The 19,399-nt window shown below is 42.6% G+C and overlaps 1 protein-coding gene across 2 annotated transcripts; it reads left to right on the forward strand.

Moving 5' to 3' along the window:
• The first annotated feature begins 84 nt into the window (after window positions 1–84).
• LOC306856804 (25-hydroxyvitamin D-1 alpha hydroxylase, mitochondrial-like) lies at window positions 85–17,239 on the forward strand. Of its 2 annotated transcripts, none has more exons than XM_079396283.1 (9): window positions 85–290; window positions 1,279–1,469; window positions 5,024–5,220; window positions 5,731–5,931; window positions 6,799–6,962; window positions 10,784–10,950; window positions 11,038–11,119; window positions 12,587–12,784; window positions 16,431–17,239. In XM_079396283.1, exons 1-9 carry the CDS (start codon window positions 93–95, stop codon window positions 16,542–16,544), a joined length of 1,512 nt encoding a protein of 503 aa, XP_079252409.1. In that variant the 5' UTR covers window positions 85–92; the 3' UTR covers window positions 16,545–17,239. The 2 variants fall into 2 exon arrangements, with proteins under 2 accessions (XP_079252409.1, XP_079252410.1); XM_079396284.1 differs by having other exon boundaries at window positions 12,587–12,734; window positions 16,431–17,227.
• The last annotated feature ends 2,160 nt before the right edge of the window (window positions 17,240–19,399 follow it).

Here is a 19,399-nt window from a genome sequence, read left to right on the forward strand (position 1 = left end):
CGCTCTCCGCACGCCATTGGCTGAGCCGAGGAAAGGTGTGCTCGGAAGTCTCGCTATAAATAGAGTCCCGCTGTACGGGAGTCTTGCGAAGGATGCTGCCGCAGGCTCTGAAGATGTCCGGCAGGAGCGCGTTTCCGCTGCTCAGGTGCGCGGACCGCTGGCCTGACGTCATCGCGTCCGCTGCGTCACGCCAGGTGAAGACCCTGGAGCAGATGCCCGGACCCTCAGCCCCGGGCTTCACCTGGGACCTGCTCTTTAGACGCGGACTGTCGCGCCTCCATCAGCTGCAGGTGCGTGGGATCTTACCGAGTTGCTCTCGAAAAGTAATAGAAACGTTACTGTTTGCAATTGCAGTGAAAACATGCAGTTTATTAAGATTAATATTTTTGTTTCACAATGTTTTTATTTTTTCTGAACCCCTTGTACTGTGCTGGAAATCCTACTAATCTGGTATTCCTAGCCAAAAATGTCTAGCCTTGCTTGCTATATTATCATGAAATCATGGATTCCATTCTTTTTGTCAGCTTGTTTTGTTTCAGGCAGCACAGGTTTTGGAGCTGATTGATCGTAGGCCTCAATGAAGCGTTATTTGTGGAACAAACTGAGGAGCAAAAGCTCAGATCAATGAGGCCGACGATCAATCAGTTTCAGGAGCAATTACAAAACCTGTGCTACCTGAAAGAAAACAAGCTTACAAGACGATTGAATCTGATAATTGATGATGATATAGCATAATGAGAAGTTTATACCCATTTTTAGTAGGCTGTCATTTTGACCAGGAACACCACAAGCAGAACAAGGAGTATGAAAAAACAAACAAACAAAAAAAATCTAACACAACATGAGGGTTAATTAATTAGTATCCCTGCTGAAAAAAATAATAATAGACACCATCACAAAATGTGTAATGGTTTTACAGGTTATAATGGGAGTGGTATTGGTTTTAATGGAAACAGTAATGGACCCCGTGGGTCTCTACTGGTAACTGCTCGTCTTCCATTGGTGGCTTGTTAAAACCAATAAATCCTAAAGGAATATGTCCCAAAACACACTACAAAAAAACAAAAACAAAAATTGCAATGCTTTTAATGGTTAAAAGTTGATGGCTTGTAATGTTTATGATGGTATTTGTAGTGGAAACCATTTGAATTTTCTGTGATGGTTCTATAGTTTTTTTTTATAGCAGATTAATAAACTGATGACAAGGCCACATCATGTTTTATGTAAATGGCTTCGATATGAATCTGAAATGAAAGTGCTCTGTGACTGTGTTTGCAGCTGGAGGGCAGGAGGAGGTACGGGCCCGTGTGGAAGGCCAGCTTTGGGCCCATCCTGACGGTCCATGTGGCCGAGCCGGAGCTGATCGAGCAGGTGCTGAGACAGAAGGGCCAGCACCCCATGCGCTCGGACCTCTCGTCCTGGAAGGACTACCGCAAGCTCCGTGGAGAGGGATACGGACTCCTGACGGCGTGGGTACAAGCGCTCGGTCATACGAGCATTTCTAGCAGTTTGCATGCATGCAGCTTGTTCTTTATTATCCAATTAAAACACTGGTTCCAGGATCCAGTTTTACATGCATTGCATCTCACACACCAGGGAAGCGTATACAGTAATTATTTACTGTGCTGAAGCTGTATGAACACGCAACACTGTTCCATACAATAACAGACTCGCCAGCTCTGAAAAGGAGAAAATGCATCATAAAAGTGATTTCAGTGACACTGCTCCACACATCATTTGTTTGCAAATCATATCTGAAACGAGATGAAACGCACATGCTCATATCAGTCAGTGTGTCATATCACTGGTCATGAAATCAGTCGCCTGAAATCAGCATCTGTCACTGGAGTGACATGACTTCTGCAGACGGATGCATGTGATCGTATCACTCTGTAGATACTGTCGCTTACACTGTGACCCAGCTGACAGGGAACGTTCTGGCAAGGTTCTCTTACAAACAAGTGTCTGGTCCACACGAGTGTTCACAAAACGTTAGCACAAAAACATTTATGAAATGTTTCAGCTGGACGCTCATCTAATGTTTTTAATTAAATGTTGCTTCTTGTTTCAGAAGAATAATCAAAAGCAACATTCCCATAATCTTTGCAAAAGTTTCCTTAACATTAACACATAACCAAGAAAAGTGCTTTATAAATCATAAAAAATGGGATATTTTGAATGTTCAGAAAACATTCAGAAATAAAATTTTCATAACTTAATGGCAACAGTAGCCAAACATAGCCACGGTGTTACGGTGCTGTGCGGAACAACGGACGCACGACAAGCATAAACAATCAACTTCTCTTTTAATCAGAGATCCAGGAGCAGATACAGACACAGGAGTGCACACACACCATAATGGAAACAATAACCGACAATCAGACATACTAACACAGGAACTTATAAAGGTACAGATAACGAGGATGGACAGGTGCACACAATGACTAATTAAACTGAACTAGGACACAGGGGAAAACAGAAAACCCGACATGGAACAGTCACAAAAAAACCCAACATGTAACATATCGCCCCCTCCCCGCAAGGCGTGGCCTCACGCCGTAACGTAACAACTGAGGAGGGCGGGTGGGGGCTCTGGAGGAGGATGTGGAACAGGAGGGTGACAGAGAAAAGGCCTGGAGTCCAAACAATAAGTCCATGGGGGAGTGGAGGGTGGGAGGAGCCAAGGGGGAGCCAGGAACAGGAGGAGCCAGATGACGACCCAGGCCACAGTCCAGATGGTGGCCCACGGGGGAGCCGACGGAGGGAGGAGCCATGGTGGAGGAGGGACCGCCGACTCCATGGGGCCGACCAACGGCGGCGGAGCAGGTGGTGGTGGAGCCCGAGGTGGAGACAGAGAGCCGAAGAGCCAGGGTGACGCCGAAGATCCGGAGGTCCAAGGCGGAGCAGATGTCTTCGGCGACCTCGGCGCAGGCGGAGATCCGGATGGCCGCGGCGGAGCCGGAGCGACAGAGGACATAGGTGGAGCAGGAGGGAAGGAGGAGCCCAACGGAGCCGGAGGGACGAAGGGACGGGGCGCAGCCCAAGGAGAGTAGTCCTGAGGTGCAGGTAGGGGGACGACTGACCAATGCGGAGCCGGAAGGACGAGGGAGCCCGGTGGAGCTGGTGGACAGACGGGATCCGGTGGAGCCGAGGGAGCTTGAAGGCATGGTGGAGCCGCAGGGTCGCCGGACTGAGGCGGAGTCTGGGTCTCGGAGGCTGAGGGCGGAGATGAGGGATCCTCCAGACTCAACGCCAACAGAGCTGGAGATCGGCAGACCAGCGGCGAGCCCACGCCACAGATGGTGAGCTGAGGGTGAGCAGAGGGGCTGACGAACTCCAGTGATGAGGGTGTTGGAGTAGGAACCAGATCAATGAGAGGCGGTGGGAGAGGGAGGTCGGGTGGGATAATTTCCCAGAAGTTCAATACAGGAGCTGGCTTAAGGATGATCGTGTCAGAGTGGAAGTCAATGAGGTTACCCAGGTCCAGTTCATGCTCACCCTCAGCGGTGGCGCCGTGGGCGGGGCGTTCCATCGCCCCCGCGATCTCCACAGCTTTCTCCACCGTCGGATGCACTGCCGGCTCTCGCACCTGGTCAGACGTTTGGGGCTCGGGCTCCGGGACGATCGGCAGCTCTGTCGCTCCTGATGGCGATGGCTCAACGACCGCGGGAGGCTCTGGCTCTCCGTCTGCGGTGGGCTCGGGCAGCTCCACGCTGCGGGGTGGTAGTGGACTGGGCGCTGGGTCCCGAGTGGGGCTGGTGTCATTCTCTGCGAGGTCCACGGTGAGTTGCGATTTGCAAGACACCAGCACCCACTCGATAAAGGCGGCGAGGCTCTCTCGAGGGCCGTCCCCGGACAACTGCCTACGTGTGGTGATGTTAAGTCCAGCTTTGTAGAACGTGCAGAGGCAGTAGTCCGGGAAGTGTGTTAAATTGGCCAGGAACAAAAAATCCTCGGTGTGGTCCTCGAGAGAGCGGTCCCCCTGCTCCAGCAGGATGACGAGGACAGCGGGATCCATAATAACAAATAAAAAACTTGACAAAAAACGGGAAACAAAACAGGGAAAAAACACGCCGCAATCTTACTGTTTCGGTCGGTTATTCTGTTACGGTGCTGTGCGGAACAACGGACGCACGACAAGCATAAACAATCAACTTCTCTTTTAATCAGAGATCCAGGAGCAGATACAGACACAGGAGTGCACACACACCATAATGGAAACAATAACCGACAATCAGACATACTAACACAGGAACTTATAAAGGGACAGATAACGAGGATGGACAGGTGCACACAATGACTAATTAAACTGAACTAGGACACAGGGGAAAACAGAAAACCCGACATGGAACAGTCACAAAAAAACCCAACATGTAACACACGGGAACATATTTTATCTGAGGGGTGGGGCTTGATGTTGCAGGGCGGGGCCGCGGTGGTGGATTTTAAACAAAAACCTAATATTAAACAGACCAAACTCTTATAGATGAACATACAGATCAATGAAGGCGGAGTTATATGAGAATGAATGTATATTTATGCTTTTGTGATTTTAGTTCAATCATTTTTTTCTTTAATATTGTAAGGGGATTTTACTAAATATTAGCCTCTAAATAAATTATGCACCATTTATCATCTGTAATACTACGGTGTAACCACTAGATGACTGTATAGCCCTTTATATAAACACATGAACCGCTTGCTGAGACAGTACGCGAGACATAAAGCACATTACTTGTATTAGGATATTTGTATATCTTTTCAGACATTATTTATTATCATTATTATTAAGACTTCTTAAGTAAAAGTTGATATTTTATGTTGATTTGAAGTGTCAGTTTTTATTATTGCATGTTAAATCTGGACACAGAGAAAGCATTTTGTTACTCATACTAGCTACAGCATGATAAGTCACACAAAAGTCATCAGAATAAATATTGACTCAGCGTGACCAGGGCAATGTTTCAATATATATATAATTTTCTTCACCACACTGATATGCATTGATCTGTGTGTGTTGCAGTGAAGGCGAGGAGTGGCAGAGCGTGCGTAGTCTACTGGGGAAGCACATGCTGCGGCCTAAAGCTGTGGAGGCGTATGACGGCACACTCAACGCTGTAGTGACGGACCTCATCCACAAACTCAAGCTACGCTCGCAGCAGAGCTCCAGCGGCCTCGTCACAGACATCTCTGCTGAGTTCTACCGCTTCGGTCTGGAAGGTAAATCGAAGAGAGTCAAACCTTCAAGTGATAAAAGAGTCTGAAGACTCCTAACCCTCACTTTCAACTTGCTCAGTACAAAGAGCTTTTATTAAAACTGAGTTGAAAAAGATTTTTCACTGCGTAATACACTCTTAAAAATAAAGGTGCTTCAAGGTGCACTTTCTGTCTAAATGGTTCCATAAAGAACCTTTAACATCCGCAGAACCTTTCTGTTTCACTAAAGCTTCTTTGTGGAGAAAAGGTTCTTCAGATTATAAGGTAAGAAAGAGATGCTTCTTTAAAGAACCTTTGACTGAATGGTTCTTTGTGGAACCAAAAATGGCTCTTCTATGACCTTTTAAGCTTTTATTAGAAAAATGTACAAATCTTAATTCATGCTTCTTCTAATTAAGATCTTAAATCAAGCTGAAAGTCATAAAACCATGGCATTCTTTCCTTGGTTTTAAAACGTCTTAAAGCCTGCAGAAACCAAAGTGAGAGGTCTCTTGTCTTCTGCTCCTCCTCCAGGGATCTCATCTGTGCTGTTTGAGTCCAGGATCGGCTGTCTCGACCCGGTGGTTCCTGTGGAGACGGAGCGCTTCATCCAGTCCATCAACACCATGTTTGTCATGACGCTCCTCACTATGGCTTTGCCTCAGTGGCTCCACCGGCTGCTTCCCAAACCCTGGGACACCTTCTGCCGCTGCTGGGACTACATGTTCCAGTTCGGTGAGTGTCGCAAATCTGCTGGAGGTTTGTGTGAACATGAAACCATGACCAGGCAAAAATCTGCATCTGCACTGCACTGCATCTCTAAATTCATGAGTGTGAAACTGAAATGAGCACACCTTGCATTTTGGGAAAGTAATGTTCATTCAAAAACAAAAATATGCTAAAAATGTGCTCCTCATCAGGTCATCCCAGATATAGATGAGTGTGTTTGTTCATCAGGTTTGTAGAAATGTGTCTCTGCATCAGTGTCTCAGCAATGGATGCTCTGCAGTGAATGGGTGCCGTCAGAATGAGAGTCCAAACAGCTGATAAAAACATCACAATAATCCACACCACTCCAGTCCATCAGTTAACATCTGGAGAAGATAAAAGCTGAAACACATCCAGCATTAAGACGTTTTTAACTCAAATACGAGCCTATAATCAATAATAACGCTTCCTCCAGTGAAAAGTGTATCTCCTGTTGTCTCTCACATCAAAATCCAGCCACATATTAGTTTAGAGCTGTTTTGTCTTGTAAACGCTGCTTGATCTGTGCAGATTTCTCTCCTGATTCACACCAGAACACATTTTCTCTGGAGGAAGCGTTATTATTGATTATGGACTTGTATACATATTAGCTCATATTTTCGCTTGGGTTGCAAGTGATGAAATCTGATGAAGAAACTCATCTAGATCTCGGGTGGCCTGAGGGGGAGCACATTTTCAGTTTTGGCTGAACTACTCCTATAGTGTTTTATAAAGAATCCAGTATATAAACTACAAATTTCTATAGATGACACTTCAAACAGTGTTTTTCATCTGGACTGTGGTTGTGGTTGTATAAGAGGTTTATGATGTTGGAAACTCTTCGTGTCACCGTAGCTAAAGGGCACATCGACCAGCGTCTTGAGGAGGAGAGGCAGAAGATGGCGCGAGGAGAGCTTCTAGAGGGACGATACCTCACCTATTTTCTGTCTCAGGCCGGAGTTCGTCTGAAATCTGTGTACAGCAACGTGACCGAGCTGCTGCTCGCTGGCGTCGACACGGTATGAACCTCACATCACTTCCAGTAAAACACTTCACACCTGAAGAAATGAGCTCTTCTGAAAGATCCATTGAAAATCTGTCGGCTCATTCACACTAAAAACACTAACTATAAATAATAAAGATATTATAAATAGAACTACAATGAAAACTATATTAGTGTCCATACCAACACGCAATAAAGTTCTGTTTATTATAAACGCACTGCAGTTTTGTCATTTGCCGCTTTATACGATCATAACGATTTTTATCGTTTATGAGCTGGAAATAAATTTCTGAAAGTGATTTCTGTGATATGGTTCTTCCTTGTGGTGTGGACTGTTATTCTTTTACATTTAGAGGGATTTTGAAAACTACACTGTTATAGCAGAGTCATGTTAATATCTATTGCATCCAGACCTTCAGACAAAGATATCGGCCAGTGCTGCGTTAACAAAAGCAGGTAACACTTTATTTTAAGGTGTCCTTGGTACATGTTACATGTACTTACTATTATAATAACAATTAATTATGCATAATTACATGCAAGTAACCCTAAGCCAAACCCTAACCCTAACCATATAGTTGTCACGGTGCACACACGAGGGAGGAACCAGGAACACGCAGACGAGGATATAAACTCAAATAACATACTTTACTGGGGACATCAAGGCAGGGCAAGACAAGGCAGAGCAAGACACAGACATCAAACACCGGGGATAACGAGTAGACCAGACGAAATCTAACTAAACAGACAGGACTAATATACACCGGTAAATCATAGCTAACGAGACAAACACAGCTGAACAGAATGAACTACTAATGACATGACAGGAAACAAACCAAATATGGACACAAGGGGCAGGAACACATGACACACACACGACAGTTCCCTGACATAACTCCCCCCTCCCGAAAGGCTCGTCCCGAGCCTTAACAGTTCCATCAGGGAGGGGGGGTGGGCGCTCTGGAGGCCTCTCAGGACAGACACGGACCACAGGACGGGGACCTCCAGAGCGGAACAGACAGACAGGACCCATGGCGGAGCAGGGAGCTCAGGAGGCCATGGCAGGTGGTAACTGTGGCCATGGCATCCTTCTTCGGCCCACCCACTCCACCCAGAGCTCTACTACCCCCCCCCAAAATTTCCATGGGGAATCCAGGGGGTATCAGGAGCCCTCCGGGGCTAAACAAACAAAACAGTACAAGACACGACAGAAACCCTCCAGGGTCAGACAAACACGACAGGACATCCCACAGGAACCAGAAGCCCTCCTGGGCTGGCTAGGAAGCTGAGTCTTCCTCTGGGCATGACGAGGAGTCAGGGGCCCTCACAGGGTCCCTCAGCGACCTCCTCCACTTCTGCGACAGGGGGGGCAAGCGGCTGCGACTGGCCTCCATGGCCACAACTCAAGGAGCCGCCTGCCCCAGACGAGTCTCCATGGACAAGACAAGACATGGCATGACAAGGTAAGTTTAAAATGTTCCTGTGGGCACAACGAGACATACATATGGCACTCCTGGCCATGACGTGTGGACTAGATCCACGGAGAGGGTAAAGGCGACCGATGGGCATGAGTCAGCGGCAATCCGGCGGGCTTGAGTCAGCGGCAATCCGGCGGGCATTGAGTCAGAGGCTGGCCGGCGGGCATTGAGTCAGAGGCTGGCCGGCGGGCATTGAGTCAGAGGCTGGCCGGCGGGCATTGAGTCAGAGGCTGGCCGGCGGGCATTGAGTCAGAGGCGGATCGGCGGCGTGCACAGGGAAGCCGCGGACGGCGGCGTGAACAGGGGAGCCGCCGATGGTGGGTGGGCTTTCCCCACGGACGGCGACGTGATCTCCCGCGAACGGCGGGGTCGGTGAGCCGCGGAAAGCGGCGTGATCTCCCGCGAACGGTGGGCTCGGTGAGCCGCGAATGGCGGCGTGACTTGGGGAAGCCGCCGACGGTGGGTTGGCTTTCCCCACGGACGGCGGACTTGATCTCCCGCGAACGGCGGGGTCGGTGAGCCGCGGGTAGCGGCGTGAATAGGGGGAGCCACCGACGGCGGGTTGGCTTTCCCCGCGGACGGCGGCGTGAACTCCCGCGAACGGCGGGCTCGGTGTGCCGCGGACGGCGGCGTGAACAGGGGGAGCCGCCGACGGCGGGTTGGCTTTCCCCGCGGACGGCGGCGTGAACTCCCGCGAACGGCGGGCTCGGTGTGAGCGGCGAGGTTGGGAGCCGCGGACGGCGGCGGAACATCTCCCGCGATCGGCGGGCTTGGTTGAGCCGCGGACAACGGCGAACTTCTCCCGCGATCGGCAGGCTGGAGGGATCGCGGCCAGCGGACTCGCGGCACTTGCGGTAATCCTGCCGAACTCCCACGCCGATTTGCAGTGGGCTAAGGCGGGATGTCGAGTGGCGACTTCCATGCCGCGAGAGACAGACAAAACCGGAACAAACAAAAGACTTTTCAAAAACTGAAAACAAAACGAGGTGAAGGGGCGCCGCTTACGGTTTTGTTCTGGTCTTCTGTCACGGTGCACACACGAGGGAGGAACCAGGAACACGCAGACGAGGATATAAACTCAAATAACATACTTTACTGGGGACATCAAGGCAGGGCAAGACAAGGCAGAGCAAGACACAGACATCAAACACCGGGGATAACGAGTAGACCAGACGAAATCTAACTAAACAGACAGGACTAATATACACCGGTAAATCATAGCTAACGAGACAAACACAGCTGAACAGAATGAACTACTAATGACATGACAGGAAACAAACCAAATATGGACACAAGGGGCAGGAACACATGACACACACACGACAGTTCCCTGACAATAGTAAGAACATGTAGTTAATTAATATTATTACTATTACTATTACTTAAGGACACCTTAAAATAAAGTGTAACCCAAAAACACACTGACTGCTCCTTTCAAACAAATGTTTGTACAGCATTTCTGTGAACAGTAATCATCTGAAATCATTTACAGTTATTACTTTGGCAGCCAATGTTTTATCCAAAGCGACTTACAAATCAGGAATACAACAAGCCATTTGTGACCCTGGACCACAAAACCTCTTATACGTCATCTGAAGCTGAATAAATGATCTTTCCATTAATGTATGGTTTGTTATGATAGGACAATATTTGTCTGAGATACAACTATTAGAAAATCTGGAATCTGAGGGAGCAAAAAAATCTAAATATTGAGAAAATCTCCTTTAAAGTTGTCCAAATGAAGTTCCCAGCAATGCATATTACTAATCAAAAATTAAGTTTTGATATATTTACGGTAGGAAATTTACTAAGTATCTTCATGGAACATGATCTTTACTTAATATCCTAATGATTTTTGTCATAAAAGAGAAATGTATAATTTTGATCCATACAATGTATTGTTGTCTATTGCTACAAATATACCTGTGTTACTCATGACTGCTTTTGTGCTCCAGGGTCATATTTATCATAAGATGGCAATAAACACAAGAAATGCCTGTTATACAAGGTTTCAATCTTTGTTCAAAATAGTACAAGCTAGGACAAGGAAGGGATGAAGGATAATAAGAGAACAGAAGAAGTGAAGGCATATAAATGTATGTATTTATTTATGAGATGCTCAGGGAAGAGATGAGTGTTTGCTTGATTCTTGAGGACTGGATGGAGTTAGGTAGGTCATTTCACCAACAGAGTAAGGCAAAAGAAACTAGATTTGTGATGAAAGCTGAATCGGGGAGTTCTCACTGTGGTGTGGCAAGGTATGACATGATTATCTGATTTCTTTCCATCCTTGGAGAACAGTAAACACTGATGTTTTGGTGTTTGGAGGATGTGTTGACACTGTATTGGTGTGCTCCAGATCTCCAGCACGCTGTCGTGGTCTCTGTATGAGCTCTCGCGGCACCCTGAGGTCCAGGCAGCGCTGCGGGACGAGGTTCAGCACGTGATGAAGAGCCGCAGCATCCCTGAGGCACGTGATGTGGCTGCCATGCCGCTCATGAAGGCCGTAATGAAGGAGATCCTCAGGTACGAGGAGAGCTCTGAGACTTCACTCATATCATCAAACAGTTCATCCTGTGCAGTATATCAAATTAAGCATTGAACGTTTTCCAGGCTCTATCCTGTGATTCCAGCCAACGCTAGAGTCATCACAGACCGAGATATTACCGTCGGAGGATACCTCATCCCGAGAAACGTGAGTACTTCCATCCGCTTCGGTGTAGGGCGATAAAACACACTCTAACTGTGATGGACTGCTTCTCTCAATTAATTAAGCATAATTGTGCAATATTTGCCTTTTCCCCTAGAAAAAAATTAATATATTTAAAATGCATTTATTTCATACCAAGTACAGTTCAACTCTGTTATCATATCACTAGAGACTTACTGATATAGAAATGATAATTAAACTTTATTTGGAGTACTGTTTGTGCACAATGCACATTTCTTAATATTAAGCCTGCAAAGTGTTTTAATATCACTATTGATGAGGATTGTACGATCTCTGAATATTATCAGTCTTTAAATGCAAGATATTAAAGTGTACCTGAAGTATACTTCTGCACAATCATTTATACTTCAGTATATCTTTAGTTGGACTTCAGCACTACTTTCACACAATTAAAGTGCATTAAACACTAAATGAGTTGTTCCAGTTTAGCAGACTTCAAGTTTACTAGTTTAGTATAGTAAAGCTACAACTGCAGAGTATTTCATTAAATACAGAAATATGTATTTGTAGTATACTTAGCATCAAATAAATGTATTTCAAATACATTTTTGTATATTTATTTTTCACTTGGGTGGTTATTTAACTTGACAATTTGTATTATCGATGGTAACACGGTTGCCAGATGTCAATAGCTTAAATCCCCCAATTTCAACGCTTTTCTTTTAAATGGATACATTTTCTAACTAATGTTTCGCTTAATCTTCAACTGCAAAGCAAACATGTAAGCTGGAGTTTAGCGCTCTCCATTGAGATATTCTGCTCAAAATGAAAGCGTAACACGGCCAGTCTGTTTCATCACACAGCCGTAAATCTAACATCATTCCTTCTCATGACGAACTGTAATAAATCCAAACACAGATCTGGGATATTGTGGAATAAATACACTTATGCAACATCTGAGCCACAGTACAAAGGCTTTTGTGTTGTTGTTTTCAAAACAGAGACATAAATATAATCAATATATTAGGAATTTGACAGGTTTATCTTTTGAGAGATGCTTTCCCTGCTGAAAAAACAAATAGACACCATCACAAAATTTGTAATGGTTTCACTGGTTATAATGGAAACTGTGGGTCTCTCCTAGTAATTGGTCGTCTTCTATTGGTGGCTTGTTAAAACCAATACATTTTTAAATTATTTTAATGGTTAAAAGTTGATGGTTTGTTAAGATATTTGTAGTGTAGTTTTTATGATGATTCTATTGTTTTTTTCAGCAGGGAATTTTCTTCATAATGTAGAAAGTATTCATTTACTGTATATTGTTTATTTAGACTAAATATAATAAATGAAAACAATGCAGTTGATGTTCTCTCATGAAAGTGCAATAATTCCGATCAAATGTACAAAGTAATTCCTCACATGACAATCGTGAGTGTAAACTGAAGCAGTATGATGCTGACGTGAAGGTCTGTGTTTGTTCGATCCTCACAGACACTGATCACTCTGTGCCACTACGCCACGTCCCGTGACCCGCGGCAGTTCAGTGACCCGGACGCGTTCGTCCCGCAGCGCTGGCTGAGCCGCTCCGAGGGCAGTCACCCCTACGCCTCCGTGCCGTTCGGAGTGGGCAAGCGCAGCTGTGTCGGCCGGCGCATCGCTGAACTAGAGGTCCACCTGGCGCTGGCTCGGGTATCTGAAGTTAAAAGTCTTACGTGCATGAAGTTAAAATTCACCCCATTGGTTTTCTAAATGCATGTTGTTGATCTTATTGTTAAGTTTTTGTTTTTGTTTTGTTTTTTAATTTAGCTGACGCTTTTATCCAAAGCGACTTACAATTGCTATATATGTCAGAGGTCGCACGCCTCTGGAGCAACTAGGGGTTAAGTGTCTTGCTCAGGGACACATTGGTGTCTCACAGTGGATTCGAACCCGGGTCTCTCACACCAAAGGCATGTGTCTTATCCACTGCGCCATCACCACCCCGTTCATCCGTGCATATGTGTTTGACTCGTAACCAGTGTTGGGGAAGCTTACTTTTAAAAGTAATGCATTACAATATTGCGTTACTCCCTTAAAAAGTAACTAATTACGTTACGTAGCTACTTTTTATGGAAAGTAATGCGTTACGTTACTTTTGAGTTACTTTTTAAATATGAGCAGGGCTTGCTTGTTTGTTTTTAATTTAAAAAGTTATTCTTTTAAAAATGTAAAGCCCTTTCACACCAAAAGGGAAGTGAATCCGCTTCAGACTGAAGGAAATGTAGATTCAGGTCTGTACAGTAGAGGGCGCCGCTCAAACTAATCACATGAAGAAAATGACGCAGGAGAAGAAAGTTCAACACTAAACAATAACGAAAATGAAACACAAATGTGTCACTTTTGATTATTAGTATGATTGAATTGGATCATCGGAGATCAGTAGCAAGGACAGGTTAATAAAATGGGATTAAATACATAAATTATATTTGTCTTATTTAACATATTTGATTATTGCAGGTTTGCGTTATATTCTGAGTTTGCATTTGACTGTTTTTATTGATTGTGAGGAACACTGAATGTGTTTTAGTGCAGGTGAGATGAGTAAATACATGTTGATATTTAGTCTAGAACTACAGTAAGATCATGTAGATATTTAGTCTAGAACTACAGTAAGATCATGTAGATATTTAGTCTAGAACTACAGTAAGATCATGTAGATATTTAGTCTAGAACTACAGTAAGATCATGTTGATATTTAGTCTAGAACTACAGTAAGATCATGTAGATATTTAGTCTAGAACTACAGTAAGATCATGTTGATATTTAGTCTAGAACTACAGTAAGATCATGTAGATATTTAGTCTAGAACTACAGTAAGATCATGTAGATATTTAGTCTAGAACTACAGTAAGATCATGTTGATATTTAGTCTAGAACTACAGTAAGATCATGTAGATATTTAGTCTAGAACTACAGTAAGATCATGTAGATATTTAGTCTAGAACTACAGTAAGAGCATGTAGATATTTAGTCTAGAACTACAGTAAGATCATGTTGATATTTAGTCTAGAACTACAGTAAGATCATGTTGATATTTAGTCTAGAACTACAGTAAGATCATGTTGATATTTAGTCTAGAACTACAGTAAGATCATGTAGATATTTAGTCTAGATCTACAGTAAGATCATGTTGATATTTAGTCTAGAACTACAGTAAGATCATGATGATATTTAGTGTTGAACTACAGTAAGATCATGTTGATATTTAGTCTAGAACTACAGTAAGAGCATGTAGATATTTAGTCTAGAACTACAGTAAGATCATGTTGATATTTAGTCTAGAACTACAGTAAGATCATGTTGATATTTAGTCTAGAACTACAGTAAGATCATGTTGATATTTAGTCTAGAACTACAGTAAGATCATGTAGATATTTAGTCTAGATCTACAGTAAGATCATGTTGATATTTAGTCTAGAACTACAGTAAGATCATGTAGATATTTAGTCTAGAACTACAGTAAGATCATGTTGATATTTAGTCTAGAACTACAGTAAGATCATGATGATATTTAGTGTTGAACTACAGTAAGATCATGTTGATATTTAGTGTTGAACTACAGTAAGAGCATGTAGATATTTAGTCTAGAACTACAGTAAGATCATGTTGATATTTAGTCTAGAACTACAGTAAGATCATGTAGATATTTAGTCTAGATCTACAGTAAGATCATGTTGATATTTAGTCTAGAACTACAGTAAGATCATGATGATATTTAGTGTTGAACTACAGTAAGATCATGTTGATATTTAGTCTAGAACTACAGTAAGAGCATGTAGATATTTAGTCTAGAACTACAGTAAGATCATGTTGATATTTAGTCTAGAACTACAGTAAGATCATGTTGATATTTAGTCTAGAACTACAGTAAGATCATGTTGATATTTAGTCTAGAACTACAGTAAGATCATGTAGATATTTAGTCTAGATCTACAGTAAGATCATGTTGATATTTAGTCTAGAACTACAGTAAGATCATGTAGATATTTAGTCTAGAACTACAGTAAGATCATGTTGATATTTAGTCTAAAACTACAGTAAGATCATGATGATATTTAGTGTTGAACTACAGTAAGATCATGTTGATATTTAGTGTTGAACTACAGTAAGAGCATGTAGATATTTAGTCTAGAACTACAGTAAGATCATGTTGATATTTAGTCTAGAACTACAGTAAGATCATGTTGATATTTAGTCTAGAACTACAGTAAGATCATGTAGATATTTAGTCTAGATCTACAGTAAGATCATGTAGATATTTAGTCTAGATCTACAGTAAGATCATGTTGATATTTAGTCTAGAACTACAGTAAGATCATGATGATATTTAGTGTTGAACTACAGTAAGATCATGTTGATATTTAGTCTAGAACTACAGTAAGAGCATGTAGATATTTAGTCTAGAACTACAGTAAGATCATGTTGATATTTAGTCTAGAACTACAGTAAGATCATGTTGATATTTAGTCTAGAACTACAGTAAGATCATGTTGATATTTAGTCTAGAACTACAGTAAGATCATGTAGATATTTAGTGTAGATCTACAGTAAGATCATGTTGATATTTAGTCTAGAACTACAGTAAGATCATGTAGATATTTAGTCTAGATCTACAGTAAGATCATGTTGATATTTAGTCTAGAACTACAGTAAGATCATGTAGATATTTAGTCTAGAACTACAGTAAGATCATGTTGATATTTAGTCTAGAACTACAGTAAGATCATGTTGATATTTAGTCTAGAACCACAGTAAGATCATGTTGATATTTAGTCTAGAACTACAGTAAGATCATGTTGATATTTAGTCTAGATCTACAGTAAGATCATTTAGATATTTAGTCTAGAACTACAGTAAGATCATGTTGATATTTAGTCTAGAACTACAGTAAGATCATGATGATATTTAGTGTTGAACTACAGTAAGATCATGTTGATATTTAGTCTAGAACTACAGTAAGATCATGTAGATATTTAGTCTAGAACTACAGTAAGATCATGTAGATATTTAGTCTAGAACTACAGTAAGATCATGTTGATATTTAGTCTAGAACTACAGTAAGATCATGTTCACACACAACGCTCTGCACTTACTCCTGATTTGTGTAACTGGTGTTGTTTATTTGAAAAATTAACTTCGATATTTCCTTCTAAATTAAAAAGTAATGCGTTACTTTACTAGTTACTTTAAAAAAAGTAATCTGATTACGTAACTTGCGTTATCCCCAACACTGCTCGTAATGTTTAATCATAAGGTCGTGACTGGACCTCTGATGCATGGCTTGTTTTTCTCACAGATATTAATGCACTTTAACGTGGAGCCGATGGAGGAGAGCGATCCGGTCTGGCCGATGACCAGAACTCTTCTGGTGCCCGAGAGACAGATAAACCTCCGCTTCATCGAGCGCTGACGTTACGGTCCGAGTGACCGGGTGTGACAGAACTGACCCTGTCCTTCACAGAGAGCCAGGAGGACACTGGGACGTCTGTAGCAGGAGCCGCTCTCCAGCGCCTGTGACTCCCTTACCTGAGTGGATACCAGCTCAAGAACTAACCTGTGATTCATTACCCATGTGACATAACCCAGAAAAGAGTGCAAGAGAAGCTGAAGGTGTCCGTTGCTGGATGAAGCTGCACAGACCGTGCTGCAGATCTTCCCGAAGAGCCGCTGTGCTCCTTCGTTACGCAACAGAGAGACTAGAAAGGGAAAAAATACTCTAGAAAAGCTCTTCATTTATGGACGCTTGCGTGCAAAACAAATGAGGAGCAGCTCGTGCTCACGGTCTTTATTAGAAAATGAAGATTTGGTGCTACTGTGTTTGAAATGTACCAGTTTGTTCATTGTAGCCACTGCAGACCCGTCTCCTTGAGACTTCTGTAATCATACAGAGAAACATGCCACTGTCCACAGAGTGCTTTTTTCCACATATGGCTGATCTTCTGAGAAATTCTGAACTGACATAAGATCAGCCATATATATTCAGGAAAAATATCAAGACTTGAAAAATTGCTGATGAAACTACATGCAGTACGATTGCTTACTTAATCGCACTATTTTTCTATGTTGAATAAAAATGCTGTTTTGAGTAAACTTTAAAGGTAAATGCATTTGCTGTCACTGGTTATAGTCTTTTTTATTAACAGTGCACAAAAAAACAAACTTTACTTTCTGGCTCGCTCCTATAGTTTAGTCCGCGGTAATTCCACAAAAGCGTGTTTAACCTGCCTACTCTAATAGCAGGTTTTCTGAGAAGGGTTGTGCTGTTCCTGATGAACACAAGGCCAGGCTGTGTTTGCTGTGGGGTTTCCCCAGCGAGTGTTCAGAGGGTCAGATCTGAACCCGTGATACTGGGAAACCAGCAGTCTCCTAAAAACACTCGGCTCTGTTCGGCACAGCTGCAGTGTCCTCAAACCTAAAGCCTGCTCTGATGGCCAAGTCAAGATTGAACATTCAATGCTTCATCGACATTAGTGCTCTGGAACTCGTTTTGTAGCAGCAAAGAAATCAGTCCAAAGCTCATCTCTTGGTAGTTTGAACTGTGAGCAGCACCAAACACAGTGCGATCCGTAAGTGTTTGTGTAGCAATCACAGAGAGTCATGCACAGCAGCTGATGGAAGGATGCCATCTTGTGGTGTAAGATTGTTTAAGATATCATAGAAGATTTACCCTGTAAAGCCTGACATATGAAATAACAGTCAGCAAACCATTAAAACCAGTAGTTTTAGATCAAATATGAAGGAAATAAATTGGCATATGTGTTTTATATCATATTTAATCCATCAGGATTGTATATCTCATATAATCTGATATAGTGAAAACATGGAAGAAAAAAAAGTTCAGTTTTACTCAGAGACTCAAATTGAACAGAAATATGAATTAGCTGCAGATGCTGATATTTACATGATGATATTCTGATGCTTGTAGGCTAATGTAAATCAATGAGAACTTTATAGCAGTTCAGCAGATACTGACATAAAATGATCTATGATCCAAACATATAATGCAATGCAATCCAATGCTGTTGAAGAAATAAATGCTCCGCAGAAGTCTGGTGATCAGATTTGAGACTAAATTTGATTTTTATAAATAAATAAATAACGAGCGTTCATCTTTAAATCACTAACAATATCAAAGTTACTCTTTTACCATTTACTTAAGAATAGCTTAATAAAAATAATAAACTTAATAAAAATAATCTGAACAACGTTTACTGTATTTCACAAAGACTATCACATGCAGGATTCAAGAAAAAGTGCGAAATGCATGCACATGATCATAAATCAGAGCCTGTTTCAGATAAATGAAACTATATCACAGCATTAGCGCAGACAAACAACAACAACAAACAACTTCTGGTGATGTTTGGATGTTTTGGCGTTCCGTATGGAGACTTCTGCGTTCACTCTCAGCGTCTGCAGCTGTTGGAGACATGCACATTGCCCAGCAGAAGATGGTTCAGCACAGATAACACCTACAGAGTTCACGGACTGAACATCACTCTTCAGCAGATTACAGTCTGGGACTCCGTGAGTTATTGTTAGAATTGCATATTAATACAGCAAGCAGATCCTGTGCATAGTCAAGAATAAATCTGTGTAATAAATTAATACATGGATAAATGAAGGACAGAACAAATACAACAAGTGTATTGTGTCCAAATAAAGTGTTTTTATTTATTTATGCATTTCCTTAGGCTATACTCATTTGGGGTGTATGGAGGTCTTCTTTATAGCCACTCGATGCATTTATAATTTGTATCATGATATAACAGACTGGTTGCGCACACTTTGACCATAAACAAAGTTTTGCAGCGAGAACTGAATGTTTCTGTGAACTAATTAATACTTGAATATATTTGAAACCCGCATTAAACCCAATATGAATGAGGATATTTAGAAAGCATAGGCCAGTTCCACGAAAACGTGAAGCTGCATGAGCCAGAGCATGCCTTATAAAGACAGAAGAGTCTCAAACTCACTGTGGCCGACTGAAGATACACAAACCCCGCCTCCAGCCTGCAGAACGGGGCGGGGCTAACGCGTCGCCACGCCCCATAACGACTCATAACGATCAAAATCTGTTGATTTGGATGTTTGTTTTGGATTGTTGTCCTGGTTTAAGATCCAACCACGCTCCATTATAAGATTTCTAACAGAGGCAGTCAGGTTTTAATTTTTTATCTGTTGGTATTTGATAGAATCCAATCCATGACACCATGCATCTGAACAAGATCGATGTTCAGGACCTCCGGCAGAAAAACAGGC

This window comes from Barbus barbus (genome assembly GCF_936440315.1).
Source record: "Barbus barbus genome assembly, chromosome: 37".
In the NCBI taxonomy this organism is placed as follows: domain Eukaryota; kingdom Metazoa; phylum Chordata; class Actinopteri; order Cypriniformes; family Cyprinidae; genus Barbus; species Barbus barbus.

Bases quoted from the DNA above. Each gene is read 5' to 3' on its own strand.
- LOC306856804 (XM_079396283.1), top strand. From the start codon at position 93: ATGCTGCCGCAGGCTCTGAAGATGTCCGGCAGGAGCGCGTTTCCGCTG. The intron at 5,932-6,798 runs GTGAGTGTCGCA...GTGTCACCGTAG, and splicing joins GGACTACATGTTCCAGTTCG to CTAAAGGGCACATCGACCAG. The intron at 12,785-16,430 runs GTATCTGAAGTT...TTTTTCTCACAG, and splicing joins TCCACCTGGCGCTGGCTCGG to ATATTAATGCACTTTAACGT.